General features: G+C 40.3%; 2 protein-coding genes and 1 long non-coding RNA gene across 7 annotated transcripts in view; 1 reads left to right on the top strand and 2 right to left on the bottom strand.

Annotated features, from left to right (window-relative positions):
• The window catches only part of LOC144989566 (uncharacterized), a 368718-nt gene that overhangs the window by 121437 nt on the left and 225163 nt on the right, over positions 1–22118 (bottom strand). The gene's annotated exons all lie outside the window — the stretch shown is intronic.
• The window catches only part of LOC144988945 (NACHT, LRR and PYD domains-containing protein 12-like), a 192959-nt gene that overhangs the window by 110137 nt on the left and 60704 nt on the right, over positions 1–22118 (top strand). For both annotated transcript variants that reach the window (XM_078940351.1, XM_078940346.1), the window contains exon 14: positions 19610–19783. In XM_078940351.1, coding sequence (XP_078796477.1) covers positions 19610–19783 — 174 coding nt within the window. The remainder of the gene's footprint in view (positions 1–19609; positions 19784–22118) is intronic.
• On the bottom strand, positions 6891–13343 carry LOC144989403 (uncharacterized). 4 transcript variants are annotated; one of them, XR_013653553.1, is made up of 6 exons: positions 12713–13343; positions 11628–11710; positions 11248–11324; positions 10794–10905; positions 7752–8015; positions 6891–7327 (listed from the first exon to the last, which is right to left on the bottom strand). XR_013653553.1 is itself a non-coding variant. In XM_078941806.1 (5 exons), exons 1-4 carry the CDS (start codon positions 12749–12751, stop codon positions 8010–8012), a joined length of 249 nt encoding a protein of 82 aa, XP_078797932.1. In that variant the 5' UTR covers positions 12752–13330; the 3' UTR covers positions 6891–7327; positions 7752–8009. The 4 variants fall into 4 exon arrangements, 2 of the variants coding, with proteins under 2 accessions (XP_078797932.1, XP_078797928.1); XR_013653550.1 differs by having other exon boundaries at positions 11248–11339; positions 12713–13315; XM_078941806.1 differs by lacking the exon at positions 11628–11710 and having other exon boundaries at positions 11248–11339; positions 12713–13330.

Here is a 22118-nt window from a genome sequence, read left to right as displayed (position 1 = left end):
TATCACAGGTTCTTTTTGGAACGTAACCCCAGCGAAAAACGAGGGTTTACTGTTCTTTGTTTTGCACTTCTCCTATTGATGGTAGATCAAGTGAGTTAAGAAAGCTAGTCACATCGTCTGCACTTGCTAGTAGGGGCTTTGAATATAAATCTTTGTAGAAATTCTCAAAAATGTCCAGTACTTCCTCTGGATCATCTGTTAACTTGTCTGTTCTGGGATTTTTGAGACTAGTTATTGTGTTATTAGATTGTTGTTTTCTTAATCGTCTTGCTAGCATTTTCATTGCCTTTGGGCCTGAATCCTGATACATGATACTAGGGCTGCACGATATGAGAAAAACTCGCGATATGCGATATTAGAGATTAATATTGCAATAACGATATAATTTGCGGTAAATAAACAAATAGCAAAATAACCAAAAACATCTTTCCCATTTCACTGCAACAGTTTAAAAATTATACTCCAAATGACCCTTGTCGACATAGGTGACAAACATCTAACATAACAGGCCTCCATCTGATTGGTCAACAACTTGACGGCGTCCATCCGATTGGTCAAATCCATAAAGGCATTTATTTGATTCGTTAAATGCTTCAAGCTGCCATAAGATTGTTTGTACACATTTAAAGTTTACAATTTATTGCGATTTTCGCCGTTTTTCGATATGCATATTGCAGAGCTGGATATTGCGATAACGATACATTTGCGGTATATTGTGCAGGCCTACATGATACATACATTTGCTTAACAAACCTTGTTTTCTTTTCTATTTCTTCACTCAAAATATCATTTATTTCTGTCCTTAGTGTTTTAATTTGTTGTAGGATAGCTTGGGACTGACTTTGCTTGTGCTGTTTCTCTAGGTTGTTCAAGATTGACACTTTCTGGTTGTATTTATCCTTTTTCTCCTTATTTTGGGCTGATGCAATGCCTATTAAATTTCCTCTCAAAACTGCTTTTAACGTGTCCCACAGAATATTGAGGTTTACCTCTCCACTGTCGTTTTCTTCAATCAATCTTTTAATAGTAGTTTTTATTTGTTCCTTCACAGTTTCCTTATTTAACATTCCTATGTTTAATCTCCACGACGTATTTCGTTTTCTGTTGTCTATATTAATTGTTAAAACACAGGGCTATGGTCAGAGAAATTCATTGTACCAATTTCGCAGGCTTTCACTCTATATCTATCACATGTGTTGATTAAGATATAATCAATTCTAGAATAAACCAAATGTGACCCAGAATAGTAAGTATAGTCTTTTTCTAATGGATGTATTTCTCTCCAAACATCAAGAACTCCCATTTCCTCTAAAGTTGTGTTAATAAATTCTGACAAAGGTTTATGCTGGTTCCTTACACTTGTGGTATCCAGGCTCTTAAGAGTCACATTTAGGTCTCCCCTGCATATCAATATGCCTTCTGCCTCAAGTGTAATTAAGTCAAAGAAAGATCTGTAGAATGTTTTTTTCTTCCAGGGGGGGGATATACATTTATCACTGTAATTGGTTCATTTGCAATCTCCCTTTAACTAGTATATATATGTTCCCCCTCTGTCTTTTATCTCTTTGCTACATTCAAATGGGGCTGCATGGTGGCGCAGTGGTTAGCGCTCTTGCCTCTCAGCAAGAAGGCCCCCGGTTCAAGTCCCGGCTGGGGGACGTGAAAAACACAACATCGATGGGGGACCTTTCTGTGTGGAGTTTCCATGTTCTCCCCGTGCATGCGTGGGTTCTCTCCGGGGTCTCCGGCTTCCTCCCACCATCCAAAAACATGCTTCATAGGTTAATTGGCAACTCTAAATTGTCTTTAGGTGTGAGTGTGAGAGTGCATGGGTGTGTGAGTGTGGACATTCTACCCTGCGACAGACTGGCGACTTGTTCAGGATGTCCCCCCTGCCTTCGCCCACAAGTGGCCGGGATAGGCTCCGGCAGCCCCGTGACCCCGAAAGGAATAAAACGGTTGAGAAAATGAATGAATGAATGTTCCCCCTCTGTCTTTTATTTCTTTGCTACATTCAAATTGTATGGAATTGGATATAAAGATAGCCACCCCTTTTTTCTTGTTTGGTTCATTAGAGCTATAAAAAGTGTTTCTATATCGCATTTGTTTAAATTTGTTGTGTTCTTGATGGTCTAGCTTTGTCTCTTGTAAAAATAATACCTGCGCATTTTCTTTCTTTAACATTGAAATAACTTTTATTCTTTTAATGGGATAATTTAGAACATTTACATTAAGTGTAACCGTTTTTATATCACGACCCATTACTTAATTTCTTCCAGAACTCAGAATGTACAGCCCAAAAAACATTGAACAAAAAGGCCAGAATGTGTGGCCCCAAGCAGAACAGAAACAAAATGATTGGGTTCCAAAACTGGAATGAACAATTTCCATTTCTTTCCCCTGTTGGTGGGAGAGGGGGAATCCTCGCGTTTGGGGGGGGGCCCTCAGTAGTGGTGAGAGAGAGCCTTCCCAACAGCACAAATTATCACGATGAGGAACTCTATATATGTAGAGAGAAAGGGACTTAACTTAATAGTAATTTGTAACGTTCAAGGTGTAACTCGTCTGAATTCTTGAAGCTGCTCCATTTCCGCTTTTTTCGCCGGGCCGTTGCCATGGAAATCCATGAAGCGTCCGCTCCTGTATGACGTCATCCTCCGTGTTGCCTGATGTCAGAGAATTCACCGAAAATCCTCGTCTTCTTAACTCCTCTGCCGCTTCCCGCACGGATTTATAAACTTTCACTCCAGCGTCCCAAGGGATTCTCAGCTTGGTGAAAGGGGTTTGGAAACGGGCCCCCTTTTCCTTCAGCACTTTTTTTATTCCGCTGTAAGCTTTGCATTTTTGGACCATCTCCGTCAGGTAATCATGGTCAAAAACCAGCCGTCTCCCCTCCATCTCGATTTTCGTCTGCCAGGCTGCTTTTCGAACCATTTCTTTTGTAGTGAATTTGAGAAAATTGTCAATGATGGACCTCGGTGGAGCGTTGCGGTTTGGCTTTTGGGTGAGCGCTCGGTGGGCGCGTTGAATCTTGAGGTTGGTTTCTGGAGGCAGGGAGAGTTTCTCCATGAGGAGATTTGTAACGTAGTCTGTTGCTGAGCTTTTTTCCTCGTCCTCCAGTATTCCAAATATGTGTATGTTATTACGCCTGCTTCTTCCCTCGATGTCAGTGAGCCGTTCTCGTAATATTTTTTGTTGCTTTGGCGATTTAGAGAGGGCCTCCTTCAACTCCATGCTCCAGGTTTCTATGTCCGCGATGCGTTCTTCAGCCGCGGCAATCTGGGCTCCGTGTGTTTGGAGAGTTTTAATGTTTGTCGTAGTTGTTGGTATATTACTTGTCTGATTTCCATGTTGACATCTTCAGTAACTTGCTCCTTCATGGAGTTCATGTCCTTTTTCATGTCAGCTCTTAGGTCGCGGATTTCCTTGCTAATGGAGTCGAGGCCACAGCGCCTGGTTTCAGCTAGCTGGTTAGCTACAGAGAGTTCGTCTCCGTCTTTTTGGTTTAATCCACATTTCGTCCTTTCATCTCATCTTGTTTTTTCATTTTTTTTCTGGTTTCTACTCCTCCTTTCATTGATTGTTTCACTCTGTTTGTTTATAATGAATTTTGAGGAGTCTATTTGCTATTTTGTTGGGAGCAGCAAATCACACAGGCATCACGTCCGCCATCTTGTCGGAAGTCCATCCTCATTTTTATTTTCATTTTTATTTCCGGTGCTTCCTCAGCTGGAACCCCTCCCTCTGGGTCGGCTGCTGTTCAGCCACTGCGGCTCTAGATGGCGACCTGCATCACTGCTTAGCTGTGGTGGAGCGGTCTGCCTGTGATGCTGCATTTGGCTGTCTATGCGGCGGTTCACAGAGAGTGAGGTTCCAATTATCAGCGTTTCCAACATCTTGTTTCGTGCTCAGCCTATTTCTTTCTTATTATTCATTGTCTTTTCCCATCAGTTAGGGGGTGGGACATGTGAAAGAACTGGGGGGGGGGGGGGTTGTGTAGGTATGGGGTGGGGGGCCCTATTTTTTATTTTTGTGCTTATTTTCATTTTCATGCTTGTATCTATATTATTTCTTTTGATTTGTTCTAATGTAAAGCACTTTGTGTTATATTTTTATATGAAAAGTGCTTTATAAATAAAGTTTTGATTTGATTTGATTTGATTTGATTTGATTTGATAATTCCAAAGAGGCGCTGGTAGCCAGTGGAGCTTCTGTAATAAGTGATTCAGTTTGTTGTTTGTTAACAAAGCTCTTTTTTGCCTTTATGGTACTGGTCCGGCCCACTTGGGATCAGACAGGTAGAACGTAGCCCTCGAACCAAAACGAGTTTGACATCCCAGGGTTAGACGATGGAGCTGGCAACCGTTATAATGCAAGTAGTGTGTGTGAGAGGAAAGGGGAGGGGTAGTGGGCTCAGGCTGCAGGTGGAACGCACACACGAGCAGCCTCTATTGCTCAACACCAGGATCATGGCTGCCTTTAGACCCCTCAGTTCCTGCTAATAATGTCATTCTTTATGAACTATTGTAGACGTTTTGATGAAGTGTCTTTATTTACCATTAATGTTTTCTTTACGGCCTGTTTAGTTGGTGTCAGTATTTGACATAAAGACAGCAGTAATGCAGGAAAACAGCTGCACTTTATGAGATCAGAAATAAACAATCATTTAGAAATAAATCAGAACAATGTTTTTATCTATTTCTTTAGACTAAAAACGTTAAATATATTGGTGCTGCTGTTTTCATGTTAATGTTCAGATCAGTTTACATTTATGGGCGGCAGTGGCTCAGGCAGTTGAGCAGGATGTCCAATTATCAAAGGGTCGGTGATTCAATCCCCTATGGGATTATTAAAAATTAAAGTCAAAACCAGAAATGCTTTTTAATTTTCAAAATGAAGCTGCATTTTTTGACTCAAAATTCAAATGAAAAAGCAATCCACCAAAATGCTTTTTCATTTCCTTCCTCAACACAGCTTATTCTGTCTCTTAATTAAAATTAAAAAGAAAATGGTATTTGACATTTCATGTTCAAGACGTTCTCTGGTAAATGTGTAGCAAAATTCATTTAGAAATGTCTAATTTGACATTCAAAATGGATTAATAGAAATGCTTTTCATTTTCAAAATGTAGCTGCATCAAATGCCTCAAAATTAAAATGAAAAAGCAATATTTCAAAATGCTTTTTCATTTTATACTTCAAACCGTTTATTCTGTGTCATAATTAAAATGAAAATGCAAAGAGGGGATTGCATTTGCATTTTAACATCCACCCTGAGAACCTTGTCTCAATATTCATTTTTTATTAAAAACCCTTGTGCTATCTTAGATGACCCCCCCCCCCCCCCCCCCTTCCATTGACATGTTCTCCCTACCATGACAAAGGTGGATAAAGGTGGAAAGATTTCATGTAATCCATGGACACCAGTGAAGATCACAAATCATTGAAGAAAAAAGGTTCAGAGCACTGTCTAGTGGGTCTAGATGACCCAACTCCCAGCGTTAAAGTGCCTAGGATAGCACAAGGGTTAAAAGCATTAGCAAAGGGGAGGCGGGGCGATGACGTCACTGCTTTCTCTGTGTGTCCGGCTGCTGACAGACACACACACACGCCAGGAGCAGACTGTGTTAGCGGCAGAGACGAGGGTTTTGTGATGGTTGTGAACTTCTGATGAGTTTCCACAGCTTCTCAGGACTACATAATTGCATGTCCGCCTTCTATGGAGTTAATTCAGTCTCAATAATCAGAAATGCACACAACCTGTTTTACAAATGCACACGCTCCGATTCACAAATGTCATTTTATGCAAACGTGAAAAATAAATTCGGAAATACACACCCTGTGTTTCACAAACACACAGATTGTGTTTCACACATGCACACTAAATGTTTTACAAATGCACAACAAGTGTTTCTCACAAATGTGCACACTGTTTTTCACAAAAACATTTTAGAAATTCACAATAAATGTATCAGAAATGCACAGTAAGTGCTTCACAAACGTGATTTTTAGGTACACATGTGATGTGAACTCACAGATCATTCGAACTGCAGACTGTGCATTCAAAATCCCGTTCTCGTTTGTGAATCTCCCCGTGTGTGTGAGAGATTTTTCTACGGTGAATATTGAGACTCATCTGACGGAGCGGGTCAACTAATGTCACCATTGGCTAGTGAATCTGTCAATCAAACTCATCGGGAAAGCAGGCGGGTTCGCTTTTAGCCAATCGTATGGCCCCTTACACTTTCTCTACGCTTTCTGCAGGTGGCAAAAGCCCCGCCCATATTTGATTCTGTACCAGTCGGTCGTTAGCGTGTTAGCCTTAGCATGGCTTGTCGGTTTATTTGCCTTGGGTTGTCAAAAATTACTGGCTTGTGCAACTTTTCAGTGGACCTGGGAGCAAGGCAACATTGGTTGAATGCAGTTGACATAGAATCCATCGAACTCTGTACTGGTCATGAGATTTAAAATGAACGTTTCACTCGGGATTGTTTGTACGTTATTCTCTTAGCTTTCATGCTAGCGTCATTCAACACTCAGACACGGTTTTGATCATATGAAGGTGGAGGAGAAAAATCTTCAACTTCCACAGGTTTTGTGGAGAAACTGGCATCACTTTGCTCCGTACCACGCAGTGGGACTACATTACCTCAAGTTCATCTCACTGTCAATCACAGACGCCCAATATACACCTCCCCTGCTCAGCCCGAAGTCACTTTGCTTGACCTTAATTTTATTTTTTTAATAACTCAAATGTCAGTGATTTTATATTGTAACCATATACATATACACATCTTGGCCAGGTCACCCTTGCAAAAAAGATCCTCATCTCTCTGGGTTTTATAGCTGGTTAAATACTACACAACAAAAGATGGTCATAGAACAACAAAGTGCAAACATTCACCCTTTATTGCAGAGTAAAATTCAGTGAAAACATGGACAGATTAAAACATCAAAATTTAAGCAAATGTGGGATCTCTACTGATTTGAATTTTATTTAAACTGGAACTAATTTTCATAACATCCTTACATACAATGAAGTCCCTTGAACAATACAGCAGTATTGATTTGAACTTTGTCTTGCTCCCCTCAGTCTCTCTTCTTCTGTATGTAATTATGTCGCCTAAATTAAGTTCTAAACACACTGGACAGTAAAGATGTAGGTCCACTCCCAAACGGTCTGAATTCCACAATGGGTTGATGTCGTCTTGCAGTTCCAACATTTGTGGACCCAAAAGGGGACTGTCCCATACCGGGACATTGATCCCAGGATGAGGTTCAGCCATGGATCCACTCTCCTCCCATTCAATCTCTGGAACCAGCATACCCTGACAAAAAAAAAAGATACTGTTTATGAACAGCACTGTTTTTTTTGTGTTTTAGATTATGTAGGAACAGTGACCGACTAATAATAACTTATATTGTTGCTTGCAGGCAGACCTCATATCTCCATAACTGTTTATAATTTGCAAATAAGTGAACCTTAACAAAGTAGTGAGATTAGTACATATGATGGCTCATAAGGCCATGCATTGTGATGCATTTTGAACTTGCAGATGTGCTATTCTTCCTACAAACCAACAATTTAGGGAAATTGTTTGCACCACACAACAATAATCCTTTTCATTCATTTTCGATGAAAATTCACTGTAGTCATTATGATTTCATGATACTCTTCTTGATACTTTCCACTTTAGTCAAACTGCACACAAATCAGTTGTCCAGTACAGTGAGATTAAATAAAGCATTTACCCGGGGATCAGAAACAGGGTTCTGGGTCAAGCCCAACTGCCACAGCTGATTTGGTGTCATGCTTTGCTCCGTCCTGATTGGATGGCTGTCCCACGCGTCACTAAAGACATCCAAACTGGCCTGAATGCGTGGTAGAAAAATGTAATGGCAGCAGAATACGTGATGTGACTGATATTGAGCAAGTCTTGGTCCTCAGGAGAGTGCAGGATGTTGTAATATAAACCAGTAACACTCATGAAGACATCACACCAGAGGAGCTCAATCCTGTATTTGGAAAAAAGCAAAAAGAAATATTATATTGTCAGATTTATTTTTAATACATCATTCACTTTTATGTATCAGGGCTCCAGACTAACTTTTTTCACTAGGAGCACAGTGGCCCCTAACTGAAAATTTTAGGGGCACAACCAGAAAATTTAGGGGCGCATACCGTAAATCAACATTCTAACCAAATCTACTAATTTCCACTGTATTACTAATAAATACTTTAATAATAGATGCAGAAATTACAATGTGCTGTTTCTAATTCAGTGTCATATTTTATTCTGCACTTTTGAAGATGCAACATGAAGGTAAACTGACATCACCATCGCTGTCACGACAGTACAACTAAGTAAAAATAGTAAAAAAAATACCATACATTTAGAATAAAAAAAAGTTTTTAGTAACAAGTGATTACCGTAGTAACCTTTCATAATTTCACAGTTTCAAACAATATTTAAATGTATGTAAATATTAGAGGATTGAAATTCATGTTGGTGACACCAAATAGGTTCAGCCAAGATGCACAATAAGCGTGTTTGAGATCACCCAGATGGACGCAACACTGCACAGATCACCTGGGGCCTGTTTCAGAAAGGAGGTTCAACCAACTCTGAGGTCAAACCTGAACTCTGAGTTGGTCAATCGAGAGATTAACAACTCTGAGTTTTCTGTTTCAGAGAAGCTGATCGGAGTTAGGTCAATCAACTCTGAGTGGACTGATTCGGAGTTTAGCGTGCGCACCGCGACCATAAGAAGCTATTATCAATGGAGCGCAGATATCACGAGTCACCATGGCAACCGTGAAAAAAAGAGGTCTGCGTATTTTTTGCCAGCTGAACTTGACGTGCTGCTGCAGAGTTACAGTGAATATGAGCAGATATTCCAGAAGAAAAGCAACACCGCTGCATCTGCAAAACAGAGACAGTTAGCGTGGAAAACATAGCTGCTCAAGTTAATGCCTAAGTTTGCATTTAAATCATTGTTATAAAATATTGGCTGTAATAACTTTCTAAATAGCGTACGGTGTGAAATAAAAAATGGTGATATTTAGGTGTACTTTTGAAGTGTCATTCCTGGTGTAATTGCATGAAATGCTGCATAGTGTACAGAACCAATCTGGAGTAATTGTTACATTAATCTAATTCAATGTCCCTGATTTCATTTTCATGTAGATGCAATCCTGCAGGAATTAAAAGAACATGGCAGCAGCTAAAAATGAAGTATAAAAACATAATTCAATCAGGTCAAATTTGAGTATGTCATGGATGTAGGCTTTGTTGACAATATTTGACATATGAAACATCTACATAGCAATACATATCTAATGTTGTTTTCATTGTATATATGTAATTGACTGCAACGAAAAACGGTAACGCTCAAACAAAAACGTATGGGGAAATGTAATTCTCTATGAATTAATGCAGCCTCCTCGTCTATTGGGTCCTCCAAAAAAGGACAAGCCATTCTTGTCACTTCGACCGTCTCTGTATGACGGAAATGTGGGCAATGAAGGTTAAAGCGAAAAATACCGCTTCGTCTTTAAAAAGGGGAGGGGACCGGCAGAAACCTTGAGTTTAGAGAATAAAACCTGCTCCCGACCAGGTTAGGTTCACAGCATAAGTAACCATGGACACTGACTCCGAGTATAAGTTACCTCTCTTTCAGAAACGGGTTTGACTTACTCTGCTTTCTCTGGTTTAACAAACCTCCCATTCTGAAACGGAAAACCCAGGGTTTCCCTGATTCCAGGGTTAACGCACTCAGAGTTTACACTTAACCTCCTTTCTGAAACAGGCCCCTGGTGTGTGACGTATATTTTTGTTTTTGCTCCAACATCACCTGTCAATCAAAACAAAAATATCACGAGAAAGGGGTGAGAGCAAGACACCAATCAGAGCGAACGCAGCTGGAAATTTAGTATTGAACTGACTAAAAGCTGCCCTACAGACTACAAAACAATGCATTATGGGACATGCGTCCTGATGGGTTTTTTGTAGTTCACTGATCAATTAAAATAATTTAAAATACCAACTGATTAAAAAAAGGCTACATCCATTACAAAACATTAAAATAATTATAAAAGATGTAATATCACAGCTCATACTTAGGGGGAGAGGCATATTAAAACGAAATTGAATGTTAAGGACAACTCCTAATTCCTGGTCTCTTTCAGTCTCGCTGCAGTTTCGATTTCATGCGAGTTTGAGACCCCTGCTGTACACTCTGTCACTGGTACACTAGCCGCAGGTCGGAAGAACGAATCAATAGTTCGCTTGCTCATAGCTCAGACGCACATATCAGGTTGTGATGATATTTGTCTCCGTTTCCTTCCCACAGATGTTTACGCGCGCTCGATTATCTCTAGGCCCCGCCCCTCCACACATTTTAGCCACTTGCAGTGACTTTCCCTATTCTTCTCACACGCATTGGCCGCCTCAGGCATCACTCAATGAAACGCGAGTGTGTGCTCGCGTGTGCTCGCGTGTGCTCCAGTCTCATGAGTATTCGCGCGAGTGTGTGTGTCTGCCTGCGTGCGTGTGCGCTCGCGTCTCATTGATGATTTCATCTCTCATTTCATCGATCATTGACGTGCTCCTTTCATGTTTAATGTATAAAAAATACGGAGGGTGGGGGAGGCAAATTTACTGGTAGCACATGTGCGACTGGGTGTAAAATTCAGTCGCACACTCTCAAATTTTGGTCGCAAAATGCGACCAAATGGACGCAGTCTGGAGCCCTGTGTATATATTAAAGCTTCTAAAACTAGGTTCAACTCACCGTTGATTGTGTGTACACTTTTCCCACAATGAAGCCGTTTGTGTCAGTTGTACGTACTGTGAGCATTAACTCGGCTATGCCCACATTTTCTCCTCCGTGATCTCCTCTCACCCTGACAATAACATGAAAATCATGTCTCAAACACATAATTACAAATGCATCGGCAATACGGTACACATCAGTTTAAAATGTAATGTTCTTATGTATGATGCCAATAAGTAGAATTTCTAGGTTAAAAAATTTGCAGGAGTGGGTTACATGTATCACTGGGGGAAAAAATTGAGGCGAGAGACTGAGGGGGGGGGTAAAATGTTATTCATGAGGGGAAAGAGTTTTAGAGTTGCCTTTGTTTTCAGAGGAGTCTAAAAAAGTTATTTTATTTTTGTACAAATAACCAAGTACTTATACTGCCTGATATGTGAATAAAAGATGTCTTTATGAATAACATGAATACCTCAGAGGAAAGCCATAAACGTTCACAGCGTCACTGAAGAAGGCCAAGTGGGTGTCTGCACAGTTGTTGTCTGCTATCTTCAGGTACAAGATCTATGGAATACAAGTACAAATACTTTCAACTGTCAGATATTTACAGGGGCAAAAATGCTAAATTCCCAATTGACAGGTAAAACAGTAATACAATAGGATGATAAAATATGAAATAGAATAGAATAGAAGGGTATTTAATAATCCCTGAGGAATTTTTTTTAAAATGGCCATCTTAAAAAAACACATAAACACACATGCATTACAAATAGAAATATCACAAAATAAAAAGATTGATAAAAAAAAAGGTAAATAATTGGAAAATCAGTGGGTAAAATTAAAAGAAATTACTTGTAAGATGCCCTGCCAGAGAGTTGTATTGCCTGATGGCACGAGGAACAAAAGATTGTCACGCTGTAACGCTTCAGTAATTCCTAGAGAATAAATAAAAACACAACAAACATGGATTAGATCATTTAGCTGTCTGATCTTAAATTACATAATTTTCAAATATATGAAAGGGGAATTTTTTTAAAACACTCTTGCTATGATAACTTGAGCTTGTAGTAAAGAACACCTTTAAAAAAAAATCAGAGACAAGACACTGATCACAGGAAGCCTGTGAGTAATACTTACAGTAACTTCTACTCAAATCACTGTTGACAGCTGATTTCTCCCATCCACCCTTTCTGTGACTACTTATCGACTACAAAACAGCCTAAAAACATAATGTTTGGGATTCTTGTCATTACGTCATTGGAAGTAAAGATACGGGGATTTTAGTGGCTGTCACTCTGACACAATCTCACAGGGCTGGTCATCACAATGAATACGGGTTCTAACGTTAGAAACTTAATGAGGCTTCTTTCATTCAACAGTGGATTCATGTATGTTATATTTAAAAAATGTCGTTTTCATGAATGTCATATGAATTAACTTTGTTGCACAGTCCACCCCGTCTTAAAGTCTGGATTGAGAAAATGCTGTGTCTAACTTTAACCCGGATCGCGTTTACATAAAGGCAGCACACGGAACAACTAGCTAGTTAGCATAGCATAGCATCAGTGTTTAAACAAATCGCCGTCTCCAAATCAATACTTTTTATTAAACTTTCTTTGCTGCTGTAAATCCGGCATGCTTTTCCCCTTAGTTCTATCTGAATCATGTTAAGAACCTACAGATCATTGGCTATAGACGCTAGCTTGAACCGACACCGGCTTGAACTTCACTCACACTCAAAGGCAGACACAACTTGCACAGGCTAAGCAAAACAAAGCTAAGCTAATTTGCGGTGGGGGTACTCTGCAAACGACTCGGCTGCAGTGTTCATAAAGCATTCACACATGTCACTTGGCAAAGGAGAATGCTTCAACTTAGTATTCAATAACATTACAGGACGTACAACGAGGGAATGATCAAATAAATGCATTACTTACGGGCTGAGACTGATCCCGTTCAGAAGACCTCTCCGCCATGTTTGCCGCCCGCGTCCTCCCAACTGCTGTGCTGAACAGCTCCCTCCCTCGTCACTTTGAAAGTGAGGAGTGTAAGGGGCCATTCGATTGGTTAAAAGCGAACCCGCCTGCTTTGCCGATGAGTTTGATTGACAGATTCACTAGCCAATGGTGACATTAGTTGACCCGCTCCGTCAGATGAGTCTCAATATTCACCGTAGAAAAATCTCTCACACACACGGGGAGATTCACAAACGAGAACGGGATTTTGAATGCACAGTCTGCAGTTCGAATGATCTGTGAGTTCACATCACATGTGTACCTAAAAATCATGTTTGTGAAGCACTTACTGTGCATTTCTGATACATTTATTGTGAATTTCTAAAATGTTTTTGTGAAAAACAGTGTGCACATTTGTGAGAAACACTTATTGTGCATTTGTAAAACATTTAGTGTGCATGTGTGAAACACAATCTGTGTGTTTGTGAAACACAGGGTGTGTATTTCCGAATTTATTTTTCACGTTTGCATAAAATGACATTTGTGAATCGGAGCGTGTGCATTTGTAAAACAGATTGTGTGCATTTCTGATTATTGAGACTGAATTAACTCCATAGCCTTCTGTGGTCCTCCTCCTGACGCACCGCGGACAAGCTTTGTTCTGCGGACCGCCAGCTGCCTTCGCACAGCGGAGCGCGAAGCTCCCTATGATGATCGCTGAAGGCGGAAATGCTGCTGCGATCTGAGCGGTTGTGAACACTCACTCAGCGCGAAGCTGCAGGAGACCATCTTCATCATGTGCTTTTATTACAGTTATGATTATATTTAAGGGCCTGCTCTGTTCAATCATATGTTTGTAAATCTGTGCGGTCAGACGACGCTGAAGTTGGCTTCCGATTCACAGCTTCTGATTGGCGAGGGCACTAAAGGAACATTCTGCTGCATTTTTCACATTAAGGTCACCTAAAACCGGGTCCTGTTCACAAACCGCTGGACCTGGCCTGCTCAAACCTGGATTCCTGGATCTTAATATGAAAAATGCAGCAGAATGTTCCTTTAGTGCCCTCGCCAATCAGAAGCTGTGAATCACAACCCAACTTCTTCAGTGTCGTCTGGCCGCACGGATTTACAAACATATGATCGAGCAGAGCAGCCCCTAAATATAGTTCAGCAAAAATAATTGAGAAGATTAGATAGAGGGACTTACCAATTAATAAGCAGATTCATAGAAAAGAATAAACTGAATGAGATCACCCCCCTCCTTTTCTGCTTATACTATTTAACAAATTAATATTAACTTCATCGCTATAATTTAATGGAAATACCGGTTATAAGAATACGGTAAAGTAGTATCCTACTTTTTTTTTTAAATGACCACATTTGAATAATGTGTGACACAATTTTCTGTGAAAGTGTAATCCATTCAGTGGATTGGATTTTACCCAGCCTTTGGCAAAGCACAACAGGGGACACATTTTATTCACATTTTATTCACATTTTAAAACAAACTCCTGCTCAGATTTGACCTTTGTCCTGCGATTCTGTGACTGATGATTTTAATGACAGACTGAAGTCAGCAGCTCCGCTGAAAGCAAAAATACAGAATCCCAAGACGCCTTGGAGAAAAGGTGCGGTTTTAAAATTGAAGAGAATTTGCAGGAGAGCGGAGAGAAAATTTAAGGCGACAATGACTTTTTTAAGGATCAGTCAAAAATCAAGAGAAGCAAGAGAGTCTAGGGTGAGTCTGCCAGCCAAGCAACCAAAACTGGATTTCTCCCGCGAGCCCCGTGTAACGTTAGAAGAGCTTAATCAACTTGTTGCGGGATACATTGTGGAGGAAATGCTGCCACTTTCTACTGTGGACTCCTCAAGCTTTCGCCGAATTATCGACAAAATTCCCTCAAACAATAATGTACATCTGCCACACAGAAAGACATTCACCTCATATCTGGAAAACGAGTACAAAAAGATGAAAGCCGCTTTAAAGTTAGCATTAGATGATGTACAGTTTGTATCAACAACTGCAGATATCTGGACTGCTAATAATAAGAGTTATATGGGTGTAACCATTCACTGGTTCAACCAAGACACTTTGGAAAGACACCAAGCTGCGTTGGCTTGCAAAAGAGTGAGAGGCAGGCACACTATTGATGTCATTGCTGCTGAACTGGAGCAAATTCATTCATCTTTCGGCTTGCTAAACAAAGTTGTTGCTACAGTTACAGATAATGCATCCAATTTTGTGAAAGCATTTAAGACTTTCCCACCACCTGAGCCTGATGAAGATGAAAAAGAAGAGGAGGAGGAGGAGGAGGAGCAGGGAGATGTACTTTTTACAGACATAGCAGAAGCCCTCACTTCTGTTTCTGATGAGGGCCACATCACTCTCCCCCCACACTACAGGTGTGCATCACACACCATCAACCTCATTTCCACAAGTGACGTTGAAAAATACCTCACATCTAGTCCAACTACAAAATCTGTGTACAGGGTTACTATTGCAAAATGCACTGCGCTTTGGACTAAAGCAAGTCGATCAACTGTTGCAGCAGAACAAGTGCAGGAGATCAGCCAGAGGAAGCTCCTGGTTCCATCATCAACCAGGTGGAATTCATTTTATGATGCAGTCTCCAGAGTTGCAGAGATCCCTATGAATGAGCTAAATAACCTGTGCAACAAGCTGGGTATCAAGTGCTTCAATGAAAAAGAATATCAGTTCATGCATGAATTCTGTATTGCAATGAAGCCACTTACTGCAGCACTGGACATACTGCAGGGTGATGAGTGTCCATATGGTGCTTTGCTGCCTACACTTGAGATCCTGATGATGAAGTCTCTCAGCCTAAAAGATTTGCTCACCAAGATGACAGCAGACCTGCCAGATGTTATTGTAAAGGTGTGTATGATTCAGAATCACAAAAAAGAAGTATTTCCATTGTTGGTGAACAGAATTCACAAACTTAGAATTGACTTGGGTGATATAGTGGATGTAAACAATTTATAACAAATTATTTACATTTGGCCAAACTGTAGAAACACTTGTGTTAAACACTTTTAACTGTATTATTGTTTATTATAGGCCATCCAGACTCGTTTCTCCATTGTGCTCGACAACAAAGATGCTCTTCTTGCTGCCATAAGCTGCCCAAAGTTCAAACTCAGATGGGTGAAAGATGGAGCTAGAAAACAGCAACTGAAGAATCTTCTGGTAGCAGAGTGCCAAATACTTTCTTCTTCAGCAGGAGACTCAGACAAAACTGACAATGTGCCAATCAAAGTAGTAACACCAGTAACTGGTATGGAGTTTTTTGAATTTGAGTCAGAGCCTGAGGACTGTTACTCTGCAGACCAAGAAGTAATGAACTGTCTGAGCTCAGGGGGATTTGAACTTGACACCTTGAGCAACTTCCCAGCAGTCAAAAAGGTTTTCCTGAAGTACAACACTCCAACCCCTTCAAGTGCACCAGTGGAGCGTTTATTTAGTTTAGGTGGATTGGTGCTGACCCCAAGACGGAATAGACTGTCTGACAGTCGATTTGAGAAGCTGCTTTTAATGAGATAGAACCACTGTTTCACTAGCCCTGATCATCTGAAAAAAAGTGAACAGTAGTGTCAAGCCTTTATACTTTTTGTGATTAGTTTTGTTAGTACCTTCAGCAGTTCAAAAAAAAGAGTGGCAGTTAAAGAGGTCAATGATTCAATGATTTTACCTTGTTTGGCCTTCCTTCATCATTAGTTTACTCAAAGTTATATTTGAATTGATTCATGCATGTTTGAGTAATCTTGTTTTGTTCTTCAGCTGGAGCTTGAGTTTATAGTAAAGCAGCAGGTATGGTTCAAAACAATATAAAGGAGTAATTTAAAAACTGCTGTCTGTTACAGTTAAATTTTAAAATGAAAAACTTTACAGTTCTGCACTTTTGAACAGGAAGTCAACAGAGCCGTTTGTTTTTAAGCCGTTTTAGATCAATTTGGGGTGTTACAGTGAACAAAATGTAAACTGCTGTGCTGATCTACATATGTTCTAGTTTAAAGAGTTGAAAAAAACACACAATAGGTCTCATTTAAGTTTTGAGATTTAAATTGAACAACTACAAACAATTAAATTTATAAGATTGCCTTAAAATTATAAAGGGAGCTGATTTTATTTATTTACAATATGCTGTATTTTTATTTGGAAAACAACTCGACATTGTTTTAAGTTAAAGAGCCAAAGGCTAAATTTGTTTGTTTTGCGAGTTTTGCACTTTACAATAAAGTTTTTATTGTGAAACGCTTCTGTATTAAAGTACTTTGTAATCAGTAATCAGATTACTTTTGAAAAAAGTAACTAGAGTAGTAATTAGATTACTTTTGAAGAAGTAATCAGTAATCAGATTACTTTTCCAGAGTAATCTGACCAACACTGACTATGCGCACTGACAATAAAGCCATTCTATTCTATACTATTTACATCGCCGTGTCCCCTGATGACCTTGAACCTGTCAACACTCTTTTAAACTGTATTTCAGATATAAAGTCATGGATGGCAGAAAAACTTCCTACAGCTCAGCCAGGACAAAATCATCATTTTAACTGACAGAATAAGCAGTGTTGAAGAAGAAAATGAAAAAGCATTTTAGCGGATCGCTTTTTCATTGTCATTTTGAGTCAAAAAGTGCAGCTTCATTTTGAAAATGAAAAATCACTTCTGGTTTTGACTTTTATTTGAATTATGCGACACAATTGCTTCAACATGGAACAGCCTGCCAGAGAACCTCAGGGCTGCAGAGGTTTTTAAGAAGAGGCTCAAGACCCACCTTTATAATCTGGCTTTACATGAATTTATTAATTTATTATCTATTGTATTTATTAATTTTTTATTTTCCCTACTTAATACATTTTTTACTTATATAAGGACTTTTTTTAATATACAACCCTTTTTATTGTTATTATATTCATGATATTTAAGGTTATGTCTTAATCCTTTTCTTTATTTTCTTTTTGAATTGCATTGACCCCCATGATCAGGCTGGGCCTTGGAATGAATGGAACCCCCTGATATCGTTTCTGCACAGCAGATGTTGGATCTAAAACTAAACCAACATTTCTTATCTATTTATGCCAGAAGAAAAGACACGGACTCAGATTAATTCATTTCACGTGGAAATTCTTCTCGGTGGTCTGCTCCCCCCAGCAGACCACCGAGAAGAACAGAGTGCTGGCCACAACAGACTGCTAGAACATCTCAACCATCCTGCTGCACACGTTGAAGGACCTCAGCCTCCTGGCAGCATATCTGCCAGGGACAGCAATAGACTGAACAAACTGATCCGTAGAGCTGGCTCTGTAATCTGTTGTAAAATGGACACATTTGAATCTGTGATGGAGAGGAGGACTTTAAATAAACTGGTATCCATCATGGATAATCCTGAGCATCCTCTCCATCCTGTACTGGACGGTCAGTGGAGCTCCTTCTACAACAGACTAAGGCAGCTTCGCTGTCACACAAACCGCTTCAGGAGATCCTTCATTCCTCACTCTATTGGACTCTAGAACTCATCATCCATGTGCAACAGATAAAGTCATTCATGGTCCGTCTGTTTTTCTCTCCTGATGTGGTATGCAATACGACTGTTCTAATTCACTGATGTTTCTTTCTGGTTGATTGTTCTGGTTCTCTGTTGTCGTCTATTGTGTGTATGTTTGTATCTTGAGCCTAACGCCGACACTGCAACAACTGAATTTCCCAAGCTGGGATCAATATAGTATATTTATCTTATCTTATCTTATTAATAGTTCACTTCATAATTACGATGATTCATTGAAAATACAGCAATAAATACATATGTTTCATAAATAGCAGTGTTCTTGTAAATGACATTCAATGATGGACTAAACAAACATTTGCACTGACATGGCAGCTGATGCAGAAGCCTGCAGCCGGCGCTTAACGCACAGTGGATCATCATAGTTATGGCGTGCATTATGATGAATTCTTACCGGCTGTCTCCGTGGTTTTGATGCTTTTTAACAAGGTTGTTGTTGGAATAGATTGTTGACATGATCTCAAGTTTTCCGATCTCTCTTGAGATCTGTCTAATCTGGTGCTGCGCATGGACCTCATCCAAAAAAGCTCGGGCTCCGATGCGCACAGCTGGGTTTTTGATTGAAGCCACGCCCACTACCGACTTAAACTTGCCTTTTCCTCACTTTTATTTTTTTTTTTACTTCGTTTTCTCTCAAATTTAACAGGATGTATTTTGATACATCTTTACTTTAAATTTAATTTGATTTTTACTTTTGTTTTTTTCTGTCTATTTTTATTTGCTTTCAAAATAAAATCACTTGAAACATCAGTTTCCTCTAGTTTGACCTAACATGTATTAAAATATGTGCAACATTTGCATTATTGTGTTCTTACAGATCAGTGTGTTTCAGTTGTGAGTCTTAGTCATTTCAAAGAGTTACTGGGACACGGAGCAACAAGTGAGTGTGTTTGTGTTTCCTGAGGTCAGTGTGAGCAAATGCTAGAAATTCCCAGCACTCCTGAATGCAGCAATAGTGAGCTAATGAAATCATAAGTGTGAAATTTCCATACAGCCCCTGAATGCACCTCCTGCTGCAGTGAATGTGACCATTAAATCTGTGCGATGAAATCAGAATTCAATATTTTGACTGGGGGGGGGGGCAAACACAACAATGCATCATCTGCTAAAGTGGCTGGTATTTTATTTCCTACTCACCAGATCAAAGTTTCAATGTTTGACCCGCATCTGATGGGTGTTAATATAGAGTCCTGGTTTCAATCATGATCCTGTAAATCTGCTCTAATCTGTTTGGTTCCTGGACTTCCAGCTGCATCACTGCTCCTGAACACACTTTTCTGTCTGGTTGCAGGTTGGAGGACTGCAGTTTGTCAAAGATCAGTATTAAAGTTCTGGACCGAACTCTGAAGTCCAAACCTTCCAATCTGACAGAACTGGACCTGAGCAACAACAACCTACAGGATTCGAAGATTCACCCTCTGTGTGGTTTTCTGGAGAGTCCAGACTGCAGACTGCAGACTCTGAGGTCAGTAAAGAAGCTGAACTCCCTGAAGGATGAGAAGAACGGATCAGTTGAAGAACTTTCTGATGTTTCACTGGAAGATTTTCTGTCTACAGCCGTGTTGGAAACAAACTGATGATTGGTTCAGATTTTCTTCATCAATTGAATTGATTGTTCTGATGATTGATAGAAACTGATCTGTTGCAATCAGGATCTTGTAAATCAGGATCTCCAACCTATCTTAGAACACGGATCCATTTCATGTCAGAACAAATATTCACAGATTGGCCTGTAGAAAGTTCAAGTTGGCGTCCAAATTAGAGCTGTGACGAACCACCAGGGGGCGCGGTGTCGCGGTTAACCAATATTTTTGTTGGACTAAAAGCAGGAGGGACTAAAGACTTCCTCAGTCTCTCTGTGGGGGGGGGGGGGGGGGTCCTCCAAGCTGATTGTGGGCTCTGCCTTGTAGCGCTCCACACAGTTCTCAATGCAGTCCTGGTCTTCATCAGATGAAGACTCTGGAGTCAGCAGAACAGCAGCTCTTTTTTGGTGGTGAGGGCTCCTCCAATGGTTCTTGCTTTCTAGGCCTCCTGCTATGCCCCTCCCTGAGTAAAGCACTGACTGACCTCCACACCTCTGGTCTCTGCTGGGTCATCCTCACAGGTTTCATCACTACAGATGACACAATGCTGGCAGCACCACTGAGCAGGACACAAACTTCTGTCCTCCAGGATCCCTGATGGACCTTTAATAGAAATAGAGATCATGAATTTCATCTTAATATAAAAGGGAAACACAGACAGATAACTGAGTTAGCTACAATGCTCTAGCACTTCCTCCAGCTTCTTCAGCTTATCCACTTCAGCAAGGGTTGCCATGGAGACGTTGGTTGGATGTAGAACCATCTGTCAGTGCTTCTGTGTTTCTCAGTGTTGATCATTTCCTGTTCCACTTGGTGTCAGATCCTGTGTGAGGGACTCTTTCTTCTGATGATGATGATCAATCTGCTTGTGTTCCAGCTCTGCTGCATTAGCAGGACTATGTTGAACATGGACCACTAACTTTCTGCATTTAGCTAGTGTGCTGTCAGATTTCCTGCAGAGAAACTACCATGGTAGATACTATGAACCATGTATGGCGTTGTGCTCAAACAGGAGCTGTCTCTCTGCTGTAGTCAGTCTGCTGACTTTATGTTCAATACTCCGCTGTCTGGACACATGCAGAAAGTTCTCAGTGCAGCTTTAGCAACATGTTGCGTTTCTGTTTCCAGAACAGTTAAAGCATTTGACCTCAGTTTCACTCTGAATCCTAATAATGTCCTGTAACCTCCAGGTTATTGTGATTACAGAGAGACGTCCAGTGATCCCCATTGAGCTGCATGGGTCTTTTTATCTTTGTCATCTTCCTATAGGTTGCTGATGTTTTTCACAGTAGTAGCTCTAGAGGGAAGTTGCTAGGCTGGGTTGTTGCTGCAATGCGTATCACTTCACACAGACCCTCGTGGTCAACCACATTGATTGGTCTGCTAGCTGTTCTATCCATTTTCTGCTAATGATCCAGTGTCCTCTGCTTTGTGGGAGGGCTGAGCCGAGGATTCTGGGAGAGCAGTGTGTTTGGCTAGCAGGTGGTCCTGTGATGATAACTCATCTTAGACCTGCAGGAACTACAAATCCCTTTAGTTTGGTGCACAGAGCCATCCAGCATGGTCTGAAGAAGAAACTTGTCATTCAGGAGTCCTTTCTGGACCTCCATTTCTGCCTCGTACTCCTGAACGACGCGGTTGTACTGCAAGACACTAGTGCCAAAAGTCAAAACTCAAAATTTGTCAAAAAAACGGAACAGCATTCAATGATTCCATTCAGAAACAGACCTGCAATTTCAGATAGAAACACAAAGAACATCAGCTGATCATCTGTGAGCACAAAGGCTCTGACTGGAAACAGAAGTGAGACGTTAAACGGCTCCAATAACCTGTTAGTCGCCAGTTAAATTCTACTAAAGGGACAAAAATGGAAGATGAAAGATTTGACAAGTTTCTGCAGCAGCCAGTATTACAATTAGGAATAATTATTGAACCATTTATGGTCATTTTCACTCATGACATAGTTCTGATGTCACCATCTATCATCTGAGGGTTTCCCACAATCCATTGCTCTGATACTGCAGTGCAGGTACATTATTCCACCAAGAGGTGGCGCCAATTTTTCATTTTACAGAATTGAACAATAATCCTTACACCTGTTACACCCCCCCCCCCCTCCCAAATTTTTTTTTTTGTTAAGTTTGATTTGATTTGAAGTGTCCTGCACTCATGTGTCCAGCCTGCATGGGCTTATATGAAACTGGAAGACAGAATATG

Source organism: Oryzias latipes, chromosome 2 (genome assembly GCF_053564925.1).
Source record: "Oryzias latipes strain Hd-rR chromosome 2, Olatipes_Hd-rR_3.1".
In the NCBI taxonomy this organism is placed as follows: Eukaryota; Metazoa; Chordata; class Actinopteri; order Beloniformes; family Adrianichthyidae; genus Oryzias; species Oryzias latipes.
This window is presented reverse-complemented; position numbering and strand designations above follow the sequence as displayed.